Source organism: Gopherus evgoodei, chromosome 6 (genome assembly GCF_007399415.2).
Source record: "Gopherus evgoodei ecotype Sinaloan lineage chromosome 6, rGopEvg1_v1.p, whole genome shotgun sequence".
NCBI classification, from domain to species: Eukaryota; Metazoa; Chordata; order Testudines; family Testudinidae; genus Gopherus; species Gopherus evgoodei.
The window spans coordinates 96,849,935-96,871,202 of NC_044327.1; the positions used below are offsets into that span (position 1 = coordinate 96,849,935).

General features: G+C 41.5%; 1 protein-coding gene across 5 annotated transcripts in view; it reads right to left on the bottom strand.

Moving 5' to 3' along the window:
* KIF2A (kinesin family member 2A) overlaps positions 1 to 21,268 on the bottom strand; it is an 89,295-nt gene that overhangs the window by 4,456 nt on the left and 63,571 nt on the right. For 2 of the 5 annotated variants that reach the window (XM_030567029.1, XM_030567027.1), the window contains exons 16-20: positions 14,903 to 14,970; positions 9,505 to 9,618; positions 8,149 to 8,299; positions 5,935 to 6,036; positions 2,092 to 2,227 (exon numbers count right to left, since the gene is read on the bottom strand). In XM_030567029.1, coding sequence (XP_030422889.1) covers positions 2,092 to 2,227; positions 5,935 to 6,036; positions 8,149 to 8,299; positions 9,505 to 9,618; positions 14,903 to 14,970 — 571 coding nt within the window. The remainder of the gene's footprint in view (positions 1 to 2,091; positions 2,228 to 5,934; positions 6,037 to 8,148; positions 8,300 to 9,504; positions 9,619 to 14,902; positions 14,971 to 21,268) is intronic. The other 3 variants (XM_030567031.1, XM_030567030.1, XM_030567028.1) reach the window with 2 other exon arrangements.

Sequence of the window (21,268 nt, forward strand, 5' to 3'; positions counted from 1 at the left end):
GTTAGACTGTTTGAGTTACACTTAACCCAACATACAGTGTTAGAGCAGGAGCATTAAATATATAACTTGTGGGACACATCCAATAAATGCATTCATGTGGTCTGCAGGACATATTCAGATTGTGCAAAATCTAAAACTTTTTTCATTTTTTTTTTTAAAGGAACTTCCTAACATCATGGTTTCAAAGAAACCCAATATATCCAAATATATCCAAAACCAATGACTCTGAGGTGTAAATTCACCCCATTACTCTCACTGGAGTGACCAATTATGCCGTGAGGAGTGGCTCTAGATTAGATACAGTTTGAAGAGAATCTGGGGCACTGAGAAGAATCTGCATTCTGATGTGACTGAAAAAGAAGTTGAAAACAAGCTGCAGAGATGAAGGCTTCTGAGTTGAGAACACATTGGTAAGCAAGAGCTGTTCATAGCTGGATACAGATCTAAACTCTGGTGGGCAGACCTAGAAGAGTGACAATGTGAGAGAAGCCGTCTCCCCAGCCTCTGATACGCAGTTGGGAAATAAAGCAGCAGTTGGGAGTTAACTGGCAGACTATTTATTTATCTCTGCCTTATTTTCCCTTTTCCTGCAATTCCATTTAGACTGTTTCCTTCCATTGTTGGTTTGAATGGGCTAGGACAGAGAGATAGACAAAGATCAAAAAGCTGGAGGACTGAGCATAGGTTCCATACTTCCAGGATCCAGGGGGGCAAAGTGAAGAATTTTTCCCCATACTGGTACTGACAGATTATTTGCTTCCTTGATCCAGTGTAATGGAGCTATAGTGCTCTCTGTATTGAACATGGGTTGTAGGATAGAGGAAGAAAAAAATTAACAATGTTCAGTTATAGCTCATTATTGTTAGTTAGTCCTTTTGATGTATAAAAACCCACAGCTAGGAACGCACACATAAATAGGGGTCTATTTAAATCAAGGAGAAATCACACATTTTTCACAGGTTGGTCATGGCATAAATAGCAAATTTCACAGATGTTACACATCTGTGAAACTTGCTATGTATGCCATGACCAACTAATGAAAAATGTATGATTCCCCCCACAGGAAGAGGAGGTCAAGTTCGGGAAAAGCTTCCCGCCTTATGTAAATTCTATTTAAGGCTGGGAGGGAAGGCATTCCAGACTCTCCTCCATGGCCTACCCAAGAAGAAGGACTGCTGAAAGAACCTGAAGGGACAAAAGAAACTAACCTGAAGGGAAAGGCAGGGGTGAGTCCAGATTGAGACAGGGGTCCAGTCTGTACGAATAAATAACTAGAACTCTGAGCTACAGAAACTCTGCATTCTGCCTAATTCAACATTTAGGGTGAGAAATTACTTCTTGTAATGTTTCTTGTGTGAATCAAGCTTAGTTTGCGTGTTTTGTTTTATTTGCTCAGTAATCTGCTTTGTTCTGTTTGCTAATCCTTTAACCACTTTAAATCTGCCTTTTATAGTTAATACATTTTGTTTTCTTTATATTAAATCCCGTTTCTGTAATTTCTAACCAGGGAGAGTAGCGGGAATGGAGTTGTGCATATCTTGCTCCTCACTGAGGGAGGGGGCGAATTTATCAGCTTACATTGTATGGATTTCTCTACAGCGCAAGACAATATATCTTTGGGTCTGCACTCCAAGGGAGGTGGACACCTGAGTGCTGGAGCAAGTCCCTTAAGCTGAGTCTTCAAGAGCTCTATGTCTGTGTCTTTCTGCAGCTGTGTGTGGCCCTGCCTGTGTGTGTATGCTAGAGGAGGCTTAAGAGCCTGGATCAGCAAGACAGGTTAAAGGGGGTCCATGCTGGCAGTACAAGCGGCCTCGGTGGTATCTCAGCACATCAGGTGGCATCTTGAAGGGGGGCAACCCATCACAGGGAGTCGCAAGCTTATTAAGGGGTCACGGTATTACCATCCTTACTTCTCCGCTGCTGCTGACGGTGGCACTGCCTTCAAAGCCAGCAGCTCTCACTCTCTGCTCTGCCTTCTGAGCTGGGCCACGTTTCATGAGGGAGACCAGATTCCACTGTCTGTGATGTGATTTTCACAGCTGTGAATTTGGTAGACGCCTACTCATAAATGGACAAAAAACACAGCCTTACCTCGGAGTTCAGTCAGAATGTCAATTTTTTGTTCTAGAATTGCTTCAAGTTGTGTAGCATAAGAATCCACATCATAATCTACTTCTTCAGTCATCTCTAGAAGAGCTTTTTCATCTTCCAACCATCGAATAGATTCCTGAAAAGACAAGAGATGCACAACAGCTGAATGCATTAGCCAAGGGACAGTCTGAAGACAGATTGTGAATTCACACGTCTTTCTGCTTTTACAAAGCTAGTTATACCCTTTTACTAGACAAACAATTTCATGAATTGTAACACGAATTCACTTCAGTATCTGAATTTTTGTTTTCTACGTAGAAAAACTGTAGGTTTTAAATACATTTATACATGGTTCCTTCATTCCAATGGCTGTGTCAGGAACTGCCAAAGATAGTGGCCCCAATTCTCTGCTACAGTCTGGAGCATAGCCGCAAGCGGCGGAGGTGGGGGAGTCACTGCTTGATGCCACCTTTGTAGCCCTGATATAAGGACACCATGCACTGAGCTAGACTGGTGTTGGCTGCCCACCACTCCAAGGGACCATTTGAATACCCCGTGACACATCCCCAAGCAAGCTTTATGGGAGGGGTCTGTGCCATAGGAGCCACTACAACAGCTGCATTCCACAAGAGGATTCCCCTACACCAGGGGCTCTCAAACTTCATTGTGCCATGACCCCTTCTGACACTGAAAATTACCACACAACTCCAAGAGTCAAAAAACTCTGGGATAGGCTCAGTGGTTTGAGCATTGGCCTGCTAAACCCAGGGTTGTAAGTTCAGTCCTTGAGGGGAGCACTTAGAGGTTTGGGGCAAAATCAGTACTTGGTCCTGCTAGTGAAGGCAGGGGCTGGACTCAATGATCTTTTGGGGTCCCTTCCAGTTCTATGGGATAGGTATAAGAAGGGGGACTGAAACCCGAGTCCTAACGCCTCAGGAAGGGAGGCCAAAGCCAAAGTCCAAGAGCTTCGGCTCCAGACAGGGGGCCTGTAACATGAGTTACCAGGGGAGCTAGCGAACAGGAGCAGCTGAAAGGGGAGTTTAGAGGGGAAGTGTAGGGGGAGGGGTGCTAGATAAACTTAACATTCTTTAAAACTTAAAGCCAAAACCACCCCCCAATAAAAACAAAACATCAACCAAGAAATGAGCTTCAGGAGTAAAAAGATAATGCAGGCAAAAGTCCAGCAACAGAGTGGGGGCTATCCAGTTTATTTCACCCAATGCAGCATGTATGATTACCTGCCCTGTGGGCGGGTGGCATACGTGTGCATTCGGTGCAAGGAACTCCTGGCCCTCAGAGACCGTGTACAGGCTTTGGAGACCAGAGTGGCTGAACTAGAGGAGCTAAGAGAGACAGAGAGGTACATAGATGAGACTTTCCAGGACACAGCAGAGTGGCCCAACCCCCAGTCTGGCAGCCTCTGTGCTGCTGAGGAGGATGAAAGCCTCAGTGAAGGAGAACATCCAACTGGAGAAGAGGGAAACAATCCCATAATTTCAACTCACCACGACCTTGTCTGGAAGGAATCCACGGTTGGATGACAGGATACTGGGCTAGATGGACCTTTGGTCTGACCCAGTATGGCCGCTTTTATATTCTTAGGAGTCCTGCCACCCAGGGCTGAAGCCCTTAGGCTTCAGCATTGGCCCTGTGTGGTGGGGCTCAAGCTTTGGCTCTGAGCCCAGGCCCCATCAAGTCTAAGCCAGTCCTGGCAATCCCATTAAAATGGGGTCTGGATCCACAGTTTGAGAACCGCTGCCCTACATTGAGGAAGACCTCTAGGAGTTGGCTAAGCCAGCTTTAGGGCAGCTTTCAAACACTCTGGAAGTGCAAAGCTGACCTATGGCAGGGGACAATGGGGTTCACTGGCTTAAACTGGTCTATTCTGGAGACTACCCCTCTCCCAATGAGATCTTGCTGCAGCTATGATCAGCAGAAGCACTCCAGATGAAAACATTTCAGTTTAAAAGAGAAAGCTGCTGACAGGGTTCTAGAGGATGGACGCACAACATTGGAATGAATTCTTTCCCTGTCCCCTAGTCCAATTCTCAGTAGCCCAAACTGTTCAAGCTTCAGGGCACACCACAAAACCCATCTACCTCAGGCTTTTAGGGAGGAAGGAGCTAGACAATAGGCGCAATTTTCAAAAGTGCCAAGTGACTTAGGAGACTAAGTTCCATTTTCAAAAATGACTCATTCAATTAGTCTCCTAAGTTCAAGTGGCTTTCAATGAGAGAGTTATGCTCCTAGCTCGCTACATCACATTTGAAAATGCGACACCTCTGAACATTTTCCTACAGTCTAATGTCTTGAGCCCAAGGTGAAGTTACTTTAAAAACACAGCGGATACAAATAAATTTGTCAAAAGGCCCTTACAGCGCAGAATAGGCACTTGATTAATTTGTTTGGGCAAATTAAAATAAATACATTTTCATCTCTTCTAAAACCCGCTATTAAGAATCTTAACAAAATATACATACATCACTTTAAAGCTTTTAAAAATACTTTATTTTTCAATGGCCATAAGGATTATTCTAATCAGACACAATCTGCAAAGGAATATTTTAATAGGGAATTTCTACACTCTCATTTACTACATTGACCACTATCCAACATAAAGTTGGCAACATTCTTTAAACAAAACACAAAACTCAATGTTTTTAGGGGGATTTTTGTAGTAAGAAAATCAGAGTTAGCTTATTACAATGTACATTCGTAAGACAAAATATACCCAATATACAACAAAAAAATCCCAACACCATCCATTCATAGGAAAAGTGTCTGGATCAGCAAAAACTAGGAAAGAATGTAAGTGTGGAAAGTGCAAATTTCCACAACTAAGCAATGTAGCTGACACAAATCAATCCTGTCATAGTTAAAGGTTGTCCACAAAATGCAGTACCTATCTTACCTACTGAACAACTGGAGATGGGAATCCTTGGCAAACCACAACCCAGAAAAAGCAGATAGATGGTCAACATTTTGCTCATCATAACCAGGATCATTTCTTTAGGAGCAGGTAAGTCAAGTTTGTAGCCAGCCTAAAGACTTTTCTTTACCTGATCTAGAGGCCTTGAGAGCTGGCACTTTATTACTACTAATTATTTGTATTACAGGAGTGCCTAGGAGCCCTAGTCACAATCAGGACCCCATGTGCTTGGTGATATTCTTCTAAATGGAGTGGCTTGTGGTGAAAGAACCAACCTACCTCGCTCCTGCACAAAATAACTAGTCATGCAACTAGAGGCAGGTCTGCGTGATGAAACTAGCCTCTGAATTAGCTGGTTGTAGACACTGATGGGGGCATCTTTGTCTAGAATCAGTCTTGGTTTGTACATATAGTCTTTTGATTAGTTTGCCAAATTTCAAGCTCAGATTGTGGGGTTAGTGCCAAATAAACTTCATCTCCAAAACACACAGCCACTAATACTGGAAGGCATGACTAAAACCACAAAGGAACCAAAGCAAAAGAATTAACTCAATACTGGAAAAAAAAAACAAAAAACAGTAACTGCGCTATGGTAACGAGACTTCTTTAAGACTATCAGCTTCTGAAAAGAAAACAACAGAAATTACACTGGGTTTCACAGACAATATATCAGTATGCTTCTCCTCTGCCACAGTGACAAAGGAGTTTGTGGTTGGGGGACATGGTGTATTATATAGGATTCTGACTCTATCTTGCCGCAGTGGCCTTGTCCATAAGAATTGTGTTTAGAAATCTGTGACGGTATGACTGCACTAGCATACCACAACATTTTATGTCCCAAGAGTTTGAACTTCCCTCTGGCCAATGTGAGCTATTTGATTAATACAAATACAATGCAATGATCAGTATTTTACCTGGAAGACTGCCCTGTGGTCTTCTACTACTTGCTCTTCCATTTCTACCATTTGTGACACAGCTTCATGGAAAGTAAACAACTGTGGAGAAACTTCTTCCTCCTTGAAAAAATAATAAAAGTTTATTATTCTGTGATTAATTTTGCTTTAAAACTAATACATTAAATAGATGTTTCATCCTATCCCAAGATAACAAAGGGAAATATATAGAAAGCTGTACTGCTGAAAAAGGGACTCAGGAGTGTACAATTTTCAACTACTTGCACCTGGCTATATATTATCAGAAATTGGGTGAAGGGAGGGGGAAAAAAGTGGCAAAACAAATGAAATTTCATTTATTTTTCATCTTTTTTGTTATAATTTTCCAAGCACTTCTTCTACTGAGTAACCAAAAGAAAGAAAGAAAAATCAAGAAGGAAACATGGAGTGGGAACCACAGAAATCATTAAGCCTATTCTTTTTACACATCTACTAGTGATCTGGAAGAGAAAGAAATGTTAATTAGATCTACATATACTAAACAGGGAGATGTTGCCAACACCAGCGAGAACAGGAAAAGTAACACAGGATCTCAAGAAAGTTCAGATTAGATACCTAAGAATTTTTCTTCTCTGTGTATCCATACTCACCATTTCCACAAACGGAGTTTTACTTCAGTGGTGCAATTAAAGAGGCAGGACCAGACTCAGCACTCAAGAGGAAGGGGACCTGGCTACCTATTAGTCTACTTCTATTGTGCTTTCTAACAGAGGTGCCAATGCCTAAAAAGTCTTTCCTTCCAGCACAATTGGTGTGGCCAATGACAGACTCAAAGCCAAGGAGGCAGGCAGAGGCGACTTCCGGAGAGCAAAAGATGCAGTACTGATTTGCTTGGCAAGGTGCAGGAGAGTTGCCCAGGAAGCCTGCAGCTCTTTGTCTCTACCTAAGGCGAAGCAGGCCCAGCTGTGGCACACTGCGCCTTTGTTATGAAAGCAAACTCCTAAAGAGGAGCCCAAAATACTATCCAGCAGGGAAAAGCAAAGGAATCAATCTGGAGCTAAATTAGGGCTTGTCTACACCTGGAAGTTTACCAAAAGACCTATTTTGGAATAAAGTATCAGAGGCGTAGCCATGTTAGTATGGATCTGTAAAAAACAACAAAGAGTCCTGTGGCACCTTATGGACTAACAGACATATTGGTGCATAAGCTTGCTCACATGCGTCTGACAAAGTGGGTATTCACCCATGAAAGCTTGTGCTCCAATACGTCTGTTAGTCTGCAAGGTGCCACAGGACACACTGTTGCTTTTTTCATTCTGGAATAAGTATCAGAGGGGTAGCCGTGTTAGTCTGTATCCACAAAAACAACAAGGAGTCCGGTGGCACCTTAAAGACTAACAGGTTTATTTGGGCATAAGCTTTCAGAGAAGAAGTGAGGTTTTTTACCCAGGAAAGCTTATGCCCAAATAAATCTATTCTGGAATAAGACCATCCACATGGCATCTTATACTGTAATAATGATTATAATTATTCTGTAATAGCTATGTTATGTCTGCAAGTTTCAAAGTATAGACAAGCTCTCAGAACCATTCTAAAGTGTTCTCTATGCTCTGCAGCTCAAAAAAGATGATAGGTCAGGAAACCACCTGTAATTAAGGACATGAGACAGACTGATTTGGGTTTTGTTCCCGAAGAGGGAGTCAAGCCCCATCCTAAGGCAGCCTCCAACTACTAGAAACATGGGCATAAAGCAAAATAAAATTAAGCATGAAAAAATGCATGCTAGCAAGCCTTGCAGGGAAGAAAATCACTTGAAACAGCTATTTGCATGAAAGGAAAATATCTTGAGTAGTAATACTGAGAGCCCTAGAAGCAATAATGGAAAGAAAGGGCTTTACAAAATGCTGCCAGTTGCCTAATATGGGATTAAGGCATGCTAGGAAAAACTATCCGGAGAAAAGCAGCAACTTCTAAAAGAAACAGGCAGTGCTACTGAAGTGACCTTAGCAACAAGGAAAACAGAATGAATCTGAAACAAAGCAAACCCCCCAAAAACACATTTTTAGCATCAGCATTAACTTTATATGACAATTTGAAAAGGGTCCAGAGGCTAACTATAGTCAACCAAGTAGCCAGTAGCCTTATAAACATATATTACTCTGAATTCAACAGTAGATCAAATCCTAAGACAGTATTATATATACCCACTCACCTAAAGTGATGAACGCTACTTACATTTTGTTCACAAAGAAGTTTAAGATCATCTCTCTGAGGTGAGCTCCCTACACCCCACTGTGTCTCTAAATCGTCAATTTGATTTGGAGCATGGTGTATAATTGGACGGATATCTCCTGCAGCACTAGGATCAACCGTCAGTTCCTTCACTCTACAATCACCAAAAAAATATATTTTATTTTAAAATAAATATGTTCTACGTAAAATAGCAAAAATAAATTAAAACCTTATGGATTCAGATGCAATTTAATTCATTTAATAAAGGTGATGTCAACTTCACAAATTTAATGTGATTTTAAGGCCAAAAAAGCACCATTGTGATCATCTAGTCTGCCCTTCTATATAAACACAGGACACATAATTTCATCCATTTCATCAAGGCCAATAACTTGTGGTTGAGTTGGAACATATCTGTTCGAAAAACATCCCATTCAGATTTAAAGATGGTGAATGCAAGACTGTCTCTCTTATAAACGGGTACAAGAAGGGAAAAAACAACCCTAACCATAAACATTTAAGAACTGTATAACAAGTCAATAATAGTTGTAATCGTTAGTGTAAGGAGCTACACAGATTGTACACCAAAATCTGACCAATATATTTCTCTATCGTTGTGTGCATCTTTTTGGTTAATAAATGATATAGCACTTTTTTACTTTAAAAAACAAAATCTGTTTACTTGCACTAGCAATCTAGTGTCCACAGATCATTAATTAAAGCCAATTTCAATTCTGAGATTCTTAGAAAAGTTGAACATTAGCAAAATGAAAACAGTTTACAAAAGTGCAGCTGACATCATCCATTCAAGCAAGGATGTCCACTTTAAAAAAAGTTTATGAACTAAATGAATCCAAATTTGCAAATAAACCAGAGAGGTTAGACAAATATCCTTCAGTAATAATTAACTTTAACAACTTGCTAATATGGAGTAAAAAAAAAAAAAAAAAAAACCCAAAACCCCCACACGTATACATAGGATTCACTACACTAATGAAAAATAAAAATGTATTACATTTCCTTTTATTTTTATCAGGTAATAAAATTCAAAGACTTAGAATTACTCAAAACAGACATGAGAACCAATCCACTAAATCTACAAAGGTGACATCACCATTTTTATGTATGAAGGGAAAAGCAAGCCTGAATATGAAATATTCAAATGTTTAAGAAAGAAAAATGAACAAAAAATTGGGAAGATGATTGCAGACCATGCAGTACCATCACCTGTCAAACAGGACGAAAACAAAGTATGCAATGACTCAAGGCAAGGGAATAAATGAAGGTTTGGGTCTGTAAAATTATACAGCTAAACAGAAAAACTTAAAATAAAGATTCCATGTATAGAATGAAGTAGACCTGGTGATCGAAGGAGAAAAGTCGTCATACTCATAGGAAGGAGAGAGATCAGAGCGACTGCCACTACTCTGTGAGAAGGGAATGTCCGAAGGACTAATTCCAAATTCCTTTACTCTGCAGCAGCAAGATACAGCAGCATATTAAAAGAAAGTGCTCTTGTAAAGACATTAATTAAAATGACAACTTTTCATTTAGCATTCTCCTTTATAGCTTTGAAAAGAATGAAACAAATGAAGCAGTTTGTTTTTAAGATAAAACATGTTTAGAGACAGTGTTGAGACATTTAGGCCTTCCTCAAATTTGCATTTCAAACATGTTTCTAAGAAAATTCAACTGGCCAAATTCTGCTCATTTACCACAGTGTAAATTCATAATAATTCCACTGTCTTCAGTGGAGTTATTCTGGGTATACATTGGTATAATGAACAGAATTTGGCCCGAGTTCAATATTCCATGGAATTGCTCTTTTCAAAATATCAAGTGACTACAATTATAATTACTTCAAACTGCATACTACCCAGTTTCATGCATATTGTAAACTGCGCACAATTATTTAATATGTCTACAGTTCATATAATATCCACAGGAAGTCACTTATTTATAAATTGATTAACGCTGTCAAGTGATTAAAAAAATTGTGATTAAGCACACTGTTAAACAATAATGGAATACCATTTATTTAAATATTTGTGGATGTTTTCTACATTTTCAAATATATTGATTTCAATTACAACACAGAATACAAAGTGTACAGTGCTCACTTTATATTTATTTTCATTACAAATATTTGCACTATAAAAAACAAAACACAACTCAGCTCATACAAGTACTGTAGTGCAAATCTCTTTATCATGAAAGTTGAACTTACAAATATAGAATTATTTATAAAAAATAACTGCACTGAAAAATGAAACGATGTAAAACTTTAGAGCCTCCAAGTCCACTCACTCCTACTTCAGCCAATCGCTCAGACAAACAAACTCAATTACAATTTGCAGGAGATAATGCTGCCTGCTTCTTGCTTACAATGTCACCTGAAAGTGAGAACAGGCGTTTGCCTGACACCATTGTAGCCGACATTACAAGATATTTACGTGCCAGATAAACTAAAGATTCATATGTCCCTTCATCTTCAACCACCATTCCATAGGACATGCATCCATGTTGATGATGGGTTCTGCCTGATAACGATCCAAAGCAGAGCGGACCAATGCATGTTCATTTTCATCATCTGAGTCAGATGCCATCAGCAGAAGGTTGATTTTCTTTTTTGGTGGTTCGGGTTCTGTAGTTTCCGCATCTGAGTGCTGCTCTTTAAGACTTCTGAAAGCATGCTCCACACCTCATCAGTCTCAGATTTTGGTAGGCACTTCTGATTCTTAAACCTTGGGTCAAGTGCTGTAGCTATTTTTAGAAATCTTACATTGGTATTGTCATGGTATAATCCCCACTCTGAACCTTAGCGTCCAAAAGATGGGGTACCAGCATGAATTCCTCTAAGCTCAATTACCAGCTTAGTACTTGTAGCGCTGCCACCAACCAGGAATTCCAGTGCCTGGTACACTCTGGTCCCCCTAAAACCTTGCCTGGGGACCCCCAAGACCCAGTCCCTCTGGATCTTAACACAAGGAAAGTAAACCCTTTCCCTCACCGTTGCGTCTCCAAGGCTTCCCCTCCTTGGGTTACCCTGGAAGATTACTGTGATTCAAACTCCTTGAATCTCAAAAACAGAGAGGAAAATCCACCTTCCCCCCTCCTTCTCTCTCCCCCTCCCAGACTCTCCCTGAGAGAAAGTAATCCTAACACAGAGAGAAAATTAACCTCTCTCTCCCCCTTCCCTCCTTTCTCCCCACCAATTCCTTGGTGGATCCAGACCCAGTCCCCTGGGGTCTCACCAGAATAAAAAAACAAATCAGGTTCTTAAACAAGAAAACCTTTTAATTAAAGAAAGAAAAACAGTAAAAATTATCTTTGTAAATTTAAGATGGAATATGTTACAGGGTCTTTCAGCTATAGACACTGGGAATATCCTCCCAGCCTAAGTATACAAGTACAAATTAAAATCCTTTCAGCAAAATACAAATTTGAACTCCTCCCAGCCAAATACACATTTGCAAATAAAGAAAACAAACATAAGCCTAACTTGCCTTATCTACCTAGTACTCACTATTCAGGACATATAAGAGACTGTATCAAGGAGATTGGAGAGAAACCTGGTTGCACGTCTGGTCACTCTCAGAACCCAGAGAGAATCACCACCAAAAACTAACAGCACACACAAAAGCTTCCCTCCCTCAAGATTTGATCCTGTCCCTTGATTGGTCCTCTGGTCAGGTGACAGCCTGGCTCACTGATCTTGTTAACCCTTTACAGGCAAAAGAGATATAAAGTACTTCTGTTCTATTAACTCCTACTATCTGTTTATGACAGGTATCTTCTTTGCATTTTGTCAAATCTGCAGTGAAAGTGTTCTTAAAACAAAACGTGCTAGGTCATCATCTGAGACTGCTGTAACATGAAATATGGCAGAATGCGGGTAAAACAGAGATGAAGACATACAATTCTGCCCCAAGGAGTTCAGTCACAACTTTAATTAATGCATTATTTTTTTTACAAGCATCATCAGCATGGAAGTATATCCTCTGGAATGGTGACCGAAGCATGGAGGGCCATACAAATGTTTAGCATATCTAGCACATAAATACCTTGCAACACTAGCTACAAAACTGCCATGCAAACACCTGTTTTCACTTTCAGGTGACATTGTAAATAAGAAGCAGGCAGCAGCATCTCTTGTAAATAAATGTAAAACAAACTAGAAGTAGGACTGAGTGGACTTGTAGGCTCTAAAGTTTTACATTTTGTTTTGTTTTTGAGAGCAGTTATGTAACAACAAAACAATCTACATTTGTAAGTTACACTTTCATGATAAAGAGATTGCACTACAGTACTTGTATGAGGTGAATTGATAAAAGAAATAATATTTTTCATTTTTACAGTGCAAATATTTGTAATAAAAATAATATAAAGTGAGCAGTGTACACTTTGTATTCTGTGTTGTAATAGAAATCAATATGTTTGAAAATGTAGAAAAACATGCAAAAATTTAATAAATTTCTATTGGTATTCTATTGTTTAACAGTGTGATTAAATCGCGATTCTTTTTTTAATCACAATTAATTTTTTGAGTTAATCGCGTGAGTTAAGTGCGGTTAATTGACAGCCCTAAAATTGATATGAAAATGACATTGCTAAAAGAGCATTAAGAGTTAAAATACAAAGGCAAGTGCAAGATTTAAATGCATGGACAAAGTCTACAAATATTAGGTTCGTATTAGATTTTGGCACACAAAGACAAATATAATTAATACTTCTGCACAGTATATGTGTCTCTCTAAAACGTAAACCAAGTTTTCTAATAAACTTGTTACAGAAATATTAAAAAACACATACAGGCTTGCAGTGCATTATTTTTGCAGAGCATAATAGCATTACAAGCACAGGGACAGTTTTATATGCTTGAAATAGAAAACAAATTAACTGCCTCCCCTCAATGATGACAAAGTAAAGCTCTTCAAGGATCTCATACGTTTACTGCTGAACATTTATTTCATAGTTCTTGTTCCAGCAGAATACTCAAATATACAGTAACTTTAAAATGTTTCTTAGATCTACAAAGATTTCTTTTTTTTCTTGCAAACTCTGGAGAACACTATGCAGTTGAGAAGTCCCTGACTACCCATTTCTACTCATAAGCCCAATTCTTCTAAAAGGAGTAATACAAAAATAAGAGAAATTCTACCTCCCCACTTCTTGACAGTTAAAATATATGCCCAACCGCATTATTCTATGCATTTACAGATCAAGTTATCAAGTTTAGAAGAAAACTTAAATATACAGGTGACAAAAAATCCTGTTTGTATTGCATACTTCTGTACTTGTGTCAAAAAGGTAAAAGTGACTAAATTAAAGCAATACAGGACATCCACACTCAACCAGAAACATGTAAAAAGCATATTTGGTTTTTGAAGGGAAGAAACAGTTTTAAAATAAAAACAGAAATAGTGGGGAAAAAGGAGGAATCTAGAAGGGCTGGTCTACACTTAAAAGTTTGAGTGTTATCACTGTACCAGTGAGGAGTGTGATTTTTTGCTGATACAGGCCTTGTCTACCCTGCAGTATGTTGGTACACATGGCACTGAAAGACTCTGGCAGTGGAGAGGGAGCAGAGAAAGGTCCAACAGCAGGGAGCTGTCAAGAGTCTTTCCCTGCAGCAGGGAAAGGCACCAGCAGCAGGACACTATGCTGCTAAAAATAGCAGCAGGCATGTAGAAAGCCATGCAGGAGCACAACGTCATAGTGTTCCAAGGCACTCAGAGCTGTGAATAACTGAGTTACCACTCTGCCTCAGCAAGAGTGAGAGCTTCGCTGCTGCCAAACTGTGTGTCAGTTCACTGAAACATGAACCTGTCGGCCTTGCCAGCCAGCTCTTCAAGCTCTGCTATTCAAACCCTTGCCTTCCAGGTAACAATCAGTGAACCCCAACACCCAAGGTCCCCAGAGATGTCTCCCTGAAGTGTCCAGTCCCTCTCACTGGACACATTCAGAAATCATTAATATCACTGCATCCAAAGTGACAGAGTGGTAACAGTGGCTCACAGCTCTGGGTGTCCTAAGCAGGACATCACTAGAATACCATAAGGTTATGGCCTGTCCGTACTCTACTCCCCTAAGCAGTGCCTCACGGTATCCCTGTGCTTGCTGAGCATGCAGGGTCTATACTCTACACACCAACGTATGTGTAGACATACCTATAATTACATCAGTAAAAGCCCTAGTACACACAGTTCTACACCAGTATAATTGCATCACACTACGGGCTTTTTGTGGATGTAATTATATCAATACAGTTAAAGCAGCAACATTTTCTATTCTAGACCAGCCTGGAAGCTCAGGTTCTGAAAAGCAATACTGTGCCTTTCACGGCAAGGGGGTCTCAATTCCTAGTGAAAAGGTGTGTACACTACAACTGACCATCTCAGATGAGGTCCACAAGGAGACTGAACCTGTCCTCTTACCCCAAAAGGTGACACCTCCAGAACAGAATTGAAGCATACTGGTCAGTGTGAAGGTGCTTACACACTGTTATAGTCCTGTCTACCAACAAATACTGGAATTCAGTTTCCAGTGCTATTAACTTGTTACCTGTCACAAGCATGAAATTAACTTCAAATAAAATCAATGCTTGGATCAGTCTTTTGGTCTGTGTTTTAGAAAGAAATGCAAGCATACTAAAAATAATTAGAAAGTGCCTAAAATAATTGTGTATCACAGAATACCACAATTCAGAGATCTAATACAACAGCTAAATTAGCTATAAATAAAATATTTCCCATACCTATTTGCGTATCTCAGTGTATTTAGAGTATTTTCACAGGATGCCATCCCTGGAGAGATAGTAGCAATCTGGAGAAAACAAACCATAAGTCAACAAACTTTTTGTAAAAAGAATAACACTGCAGAACTTAATAAGTTTACCTTGCACTTCAGATTTCATATAGATTAACACATTTTTAAGGCCAGAAGGGACGATAATGATAATTTAATCTGACCTCCTGCATAACACAGGCCAAAGAAACTCACTCAGTAATTTCTTCATCAAGCCCATAATTTCTGGCTGAGCTACAGCACATCTTTTAAAATAATGCCCAATCTTGATTTGAAGATTTCAAAGTGATGGAGAATATACCACAATCCCAAGGTAAATTAGTACAATGTTTAGTTACCTTTGCTGCTAAAAATTTCCATATTATTTCTAGTCTGATTTTGTCTAGTTTCAGCTTCTCACCACTGGATCAAACTATGCCTTTTTCTGCTAGATTAAGGAACTGTCTACTACCAGACATCTCTCCCCCATGTAGGTATGTGTAGACTGTGATCAAGTCACTTCTTAACCTTCTTTTGGATAAACCAAATTGATTGACCGTCTATCATCTCTCCCTATAAAGATATATTTTCCAGACCTTAAATGGTCACTCTGCTAGCCAGGGTGAGGCTTTGATGGGGCCAGGAGCAGTGGAGACACCCTCAGCAGGTGTGAGGGGTATAAGATCTCAACTGGGAGCAGCTAGGGCAGCGCCCCAAATGTTCCCTTTATTTCCCCCTCCCACTTGCCTTTAGAATGTGTATGGGGGGAAGGGAAGGGGCTGCTTCTCTTTCTTCCTCCCCTTCCTCTTACCCCTATTCTTCATGGTACAGGGCATAGGGAGAGGCTATCACATTCTACATCCAGCCCTGACCACCCAACACTGCTGCAATTGGGTGGTGGGGGTATTAACGGGACCTGGCGATTGGCTGGGTTTGTTGCCCTGGCAAATAGCCAATTGGGGCCCCCTGTTTCAGCCCCACCCTTAAACTAATATAATGGGTCTCCTTTGATCCCAGGGGCTAGATCATCAGTTTTGGGATCTGGAAGAGATTTTTCCAATTTGACAAACTTGGCAAACTGCCATATGGGTTTTCACCTCCTATCTAGCATCCCTGTGGTCTGCTCTGACAACTACTGTTAAGGATACTGGATTTGCTAATAACAAGTGAAACAAGGTGCTGTATGCCACTAAATATTTACTTAAGCACCCTATATGAACCACTAACATTTACTAGACCCGTAGTGCTCTTCTGATGTGGTACAGAACCTCAAACAATGCTTGGAGTCTGATCCAAAAGCCTACTGAAAGTCAGTGTCTCTTTCTGCAGCCTTTAATGAACCATGGATCAGATTGGGGGGGGGGGTTACCACAAACTCCATGTTTTAGGAAATTGACAAAACAGCATTAAACACCCACCATTATCATTTCAACTACGTCCATCTCATTCACCTTACTTCATTATTTCAGCACCAGCGCCATGCACAGCAACTTCAAAACAACTTCTATTGTTTTTTTACATAAAAGTAAAATCACCACAATTTTGAGCTGCATCCATTTAACTCCATGGTTCTCTTTCATTCAGAAGCCTTTCCTATGTCAGACTGCCAGCATTTACAAACATAAAATCTAATTCTAGGTGAGAGTCTGAGAAATGGGTGGTTGTTACTCCCACTTCCTCTCATAATACTGAGCGGCCTAGTATTCTAATTTTGGTGCTTAAATTTCATCTCACTGAGCAGCTCTAGCCTACAGATAAAATTAAACCTATATATTACATGTATAGGTTCTCCCATACATTGGCTACTGCTGGGGGAATTCTGTGCCACTGCACATGTGAAGAATTCATATATCCTGCAGATTTTTTTCTCCACAGAAAATACATTCTACTGGAGAGGCACTGCAGATACGCCTTTTGCCCACCAGGCGCTGCTATAGCACAAGAACAGAGAGCAGCTGGCTCACTGGCCAGAACAATCAGCAGCCGACAGGGAGGAGGACAGGCTGCATTCCACACAGTGCCCTGCCTGCAGGGCCAGGTGAGAAGGCACGGGATGGGGCAGGAGGGGGGAAAACAGAAAGAAGGACACTGGGGCTGCAGGGCAGCCACACAGACTAGAGTTCAGAAGGGATAGTGGGGGAGGACACACTATGGTGGGAGCTAAATGGGAGTGGGGGTGAAGGGCCACATGGGGACAGTAGGTGGCTGAGTGGGGTTGCAGGGACACATGGAGATGGGGATGGCTAAGTGGGGGTGCAGGGACACGCGGGGATGGCAGCAGACATGTCTGACTGAATGGGAGAGGCTGGGGGTCAGCCAGAGTCTGCACAGGGTAGATTCCTAAACTCCCTAACAATCCTGTCTTCAAGTGCAGAGTTACTGTCAACTTAACATTTCAGTTTAAATCTTTATAGAAGAGCTCCAATCCCCATCAAATAGAGAGGATTAGTTGATTTTCTTCCAGATGTCATAGAACTTTGCTTTTAAAAAGCAAGGCTCACTGAAAAAGGAAGTGGGAGGCCCAGTCTACTGGATCCTGGCATGAATTACCAGATTTTTCTTCTTCCCTTGCTTACTGTAACTGTGGTTCTTCGAGATGTGATGCACACTTGGGTGTGTGCATGCCCAGCGCACCAAAGCTGGATAATTTTACCTAGCAGTATCTGTAGAGGGGGACACTCACGCCTCATACCTATAGTCTCTCCCCTGGCTATATGATGTGTCATCACCCGGACCCCCCCCCCAGCTCCTTCACACTGAATGCCCAGAGACATACAGATGGGATGAAGGGAGGGTCGTGGAATGAACATCTGCATCACACCTCAAAGAACCAGTCAACGTAATCTTTGAGTAGATGCAGCCATGTATTCCACTTAGGTGACTCTCAAGCTGTACCCTCTGGGGTTGGGGCTCAGAGTTTATTTAAACCAGAACTGCAGGACTGCCTTCCCAACGTTTGCATCTGCTCTGGATGCCGCTGTAATGGCATAATGGTTTGTAAACCTATGTATCAATGACCATGTGGCAGCCCCACAAATGTTCAATATTGAGACATCACTTAAGAACGGACCTGTATGTAGTGTACATTTCGTATGCAGTCTTGGCACAGGAAGTTATCCACTTAGAGATCATCTGTGAGGAGACCGCTTGTCCCTTCATACGGTCTGCATATGACATAAAACAGAAGAGGCAAAAGCCCAAAAGGGTTTAGTATTGTGCAGGTAAAAGGCCAGACATTGTCTGACATCTTACATTCAAAGGCACTGCTCCTCCAAGAATGAATGTAGCTTAGGAAAAAACAGGCAAATATACTGCTTGGCTTAAAGGAAACAGAGACCACTTTAGACACAAATTTTGGGTGCAGCTGCAACATCACTTGGTCTTTGGAGAATTCCACGTAAGAAGACTCCGCCATCAAAGACTGCAACTCACATACTCGCAGATGTTATTGCCATGAGGAAAGCAGTGTTTTGACATAAGAGAGGAAAGGGGCAGGATGCCAGAAGCTCGAACAGAGGTCCTCTGAGAGCTGCTAAGGCCACGTTAAGGTCCCACAAGGAAAACAGTTCCCCTACCAGTGGATGGAGACAAAGAATTCCTTTCAATGATCTCGCCACTATGACTTTGGAAAACACCAATTTTACATGAATGAGTAGATGAAAGGCTGAGATCGACAACAGATGTCCCTCAATGAGCTAAATGTAAGTCCCAACAACTGAAGATGCAACAAACAATCCAAGATGTCTTGGACACTAGCCAATGTGCGCTGAATTCTGCAGGCCAGTGACCACACTATCAATCAGCAGGAACACTCTCGAATGTGTACAGTCTATTAGGGCCATAATGAACTCAGTTTTCTGAGTAAAGACCAGTGTTGACTTTCCTGTGTTGAGCATCTGAACCAGTCAAGTAAGTGCACACTGATGCATATGAGAGGAAGGATTGGGCGCTGGTAAGGATAGGGATTGGTGGCCAGTAGACACCAGGCCAGGGGTCCTCTATCCCGACCGCAAGACGAGTGCCAATCCTGGTGCCTGCAGTGCCCCATAAATGGGCCCCAGTGTGGGTCAAGTGATGAAGAACAGGAGAAAGATCCTGACCTCAATGCTGAGGAGTCTCAGGTTTCTGAGGTTAAAGGCTAAGCTAGTCCTGAAGGAACAAGAAACCGGTCTAATTCATCTGTCATGCAGAATGAGGCAGGGATCGGCACCAATAATGCAAGCGGTACTGCCAGCATCAAGTACACCAATGCCAGAAACTTTATTGACCCGAAGTCAGCAGTGGTACTGAAATAGCTGCCAGTGCCTAAGTGGAAGGTGGTGAAAGCCACCACTGTAACATCTGTGTTACTGACTGCAATGTGACAAGCAGTTTCCTGGTGCCAAGTTCCTTGCACCAAGTCCGGTACTTGCCCTGGTTCCACAGACTGTGGAAGGGGAACATTAGGCTGTGGGGCAAACAGACCCAAGGGTTCAGCAGCCTGTCCAGCTAATGGGCTATCAACAATGCAGCCCTGATAAAGTCCTGGACCAAAGGAGCCGTTGGGACAAAAAGGCAAAGGATGTCTGTAGCCCCTGGTATGCCAGTGATGTGAAATTGCGAGCCCGTTAGCGAGAATTTTTAAGCAATCGATAAACTCGGGGGTTGTGCCGTATGACTGGAGGATTGCTAATGTAGTTCTTATTTTTAAGAAAGGGAATAAAAGTGATCCGGGTAATTATAGGCCTGTTAGCTTGACGTCTGTAGTATGAAAGGTCTTGGAAAAAATTTTAAGGGAGAAAGTAGTTAAGGACATAGAGGTCAATGGTAATTGGGACGAATTGCAACACAGATTTACTAAAGGTAGATCGTGTCAAACCAATCTGATTTCCTTCTTTGAGAAGGTGACGGATTACTTAGATAAAGGAAATGCGGTAGATATAATTTACCTAGATTTCAATAAGGCGTTCGACACGGTTCCGCATGGGGAACTGTTAGTTAAATTGGAAAAGATGGGGATGAATATGAAAGTTGTAAGGTGGATAAGGAACTGGTTAAAGGGGAGACTCCAGCGGGTCATATTGAAAGGTGAACTGTCAGGCTGGAAGGAGGTCACTAGTGGAGTCCCTCAAGGATCAGTTTTGGGACCGATCTTATTTAACCTTTTTATTACTGACGTTGGCACAAAGAGCGGGAATGTGCTAATAAAGTTTGCGGATGACACAAAGCTGGGGGGTATTGCTAACACGGAGAAGGACGGGGATACTATTCAGGAAGATCTGAATCACCTTGTAAACTGGAGTAATAGAAATAGGATGAAATACAATAGTGAAAAGTGCAAGGTCATGCACTTAGGAATTAATAATAAGAATTTTGGATATACGTTGGGGGGGCATCAGTTGGAAGTGACGGAGGAGGAGAAGGACCTTGGGGTATTGGTCGATAGCAGGATGACTATGAGTCGCCAATGTGATACGGCTGTTAAAAAAGCAAATGCGATTTTGGGATGCATCAGGCGGGGTATTTCCTGCAAGAATAAGGAGGTGTTAGTACCGTTATATAAGGCGTTGGTGAGACCCCATCTGGAATACTGTGTGCAGTTCTGGTGTCCCATGTTCAAGAAGGATGAATTCAAACTGGAACAGGTTCAGAGACGGGCTACAAGGATGATCCGAGGAATGGAAAAACTGCCTTATGAAAGGAGACTCAAAGAGCTTGGCTTGTTTAGCCTGGCCAAAAGAAGGCTGCGGGGGGATATGCTTGCTCTATATAAATATATCAGGGGGGTTAACATTAGGGAGGGAGAGGAATTGTTTAAGTTTAGTACTAATGTAGGCACGAGGACGAATGGGTATAAATTGAATATTAGGAAGTTTAGACTTGAAATTAGATGAAGGTTTCTAACCATTAGGGGAGTGAAGTTCTGGAACAGCCTTCCGAGGGAAGTAGTGGAGGCGAAAGACTTTTCTGGCTTTAAGACAAAGCTTGATAAGTATATGGAGGGGATGTTATGATAGGATCGTTAATTTGGGCAATTGATCTTGGATTACCACCAGATAGGTCTGCTCAATGGTCTGCGGGGAGATGTTGGATGGGATGGGAACTGAGTTACTGCAGAGAATTCCTTCTTGGGTGCTGGCTGGTGAGTCTTGCCCACATGCTCAGGGTTTAGCTGATCGCCATATTTGGGGTCAGGAAGGAATTTTCCTCCAGGGCGGATTGACAGGGGCCCTGGAGGTTTTTCGCCTTCCCCTGCAGCGTGGGGCACGGGTCGCTTGCTGGTGGATTCTCTGCAGCTTGAGGTCTTTAAACCAATTTTGAGGATTTCAATAATTCGGTCCTGGGTTAGGGGTTGTTA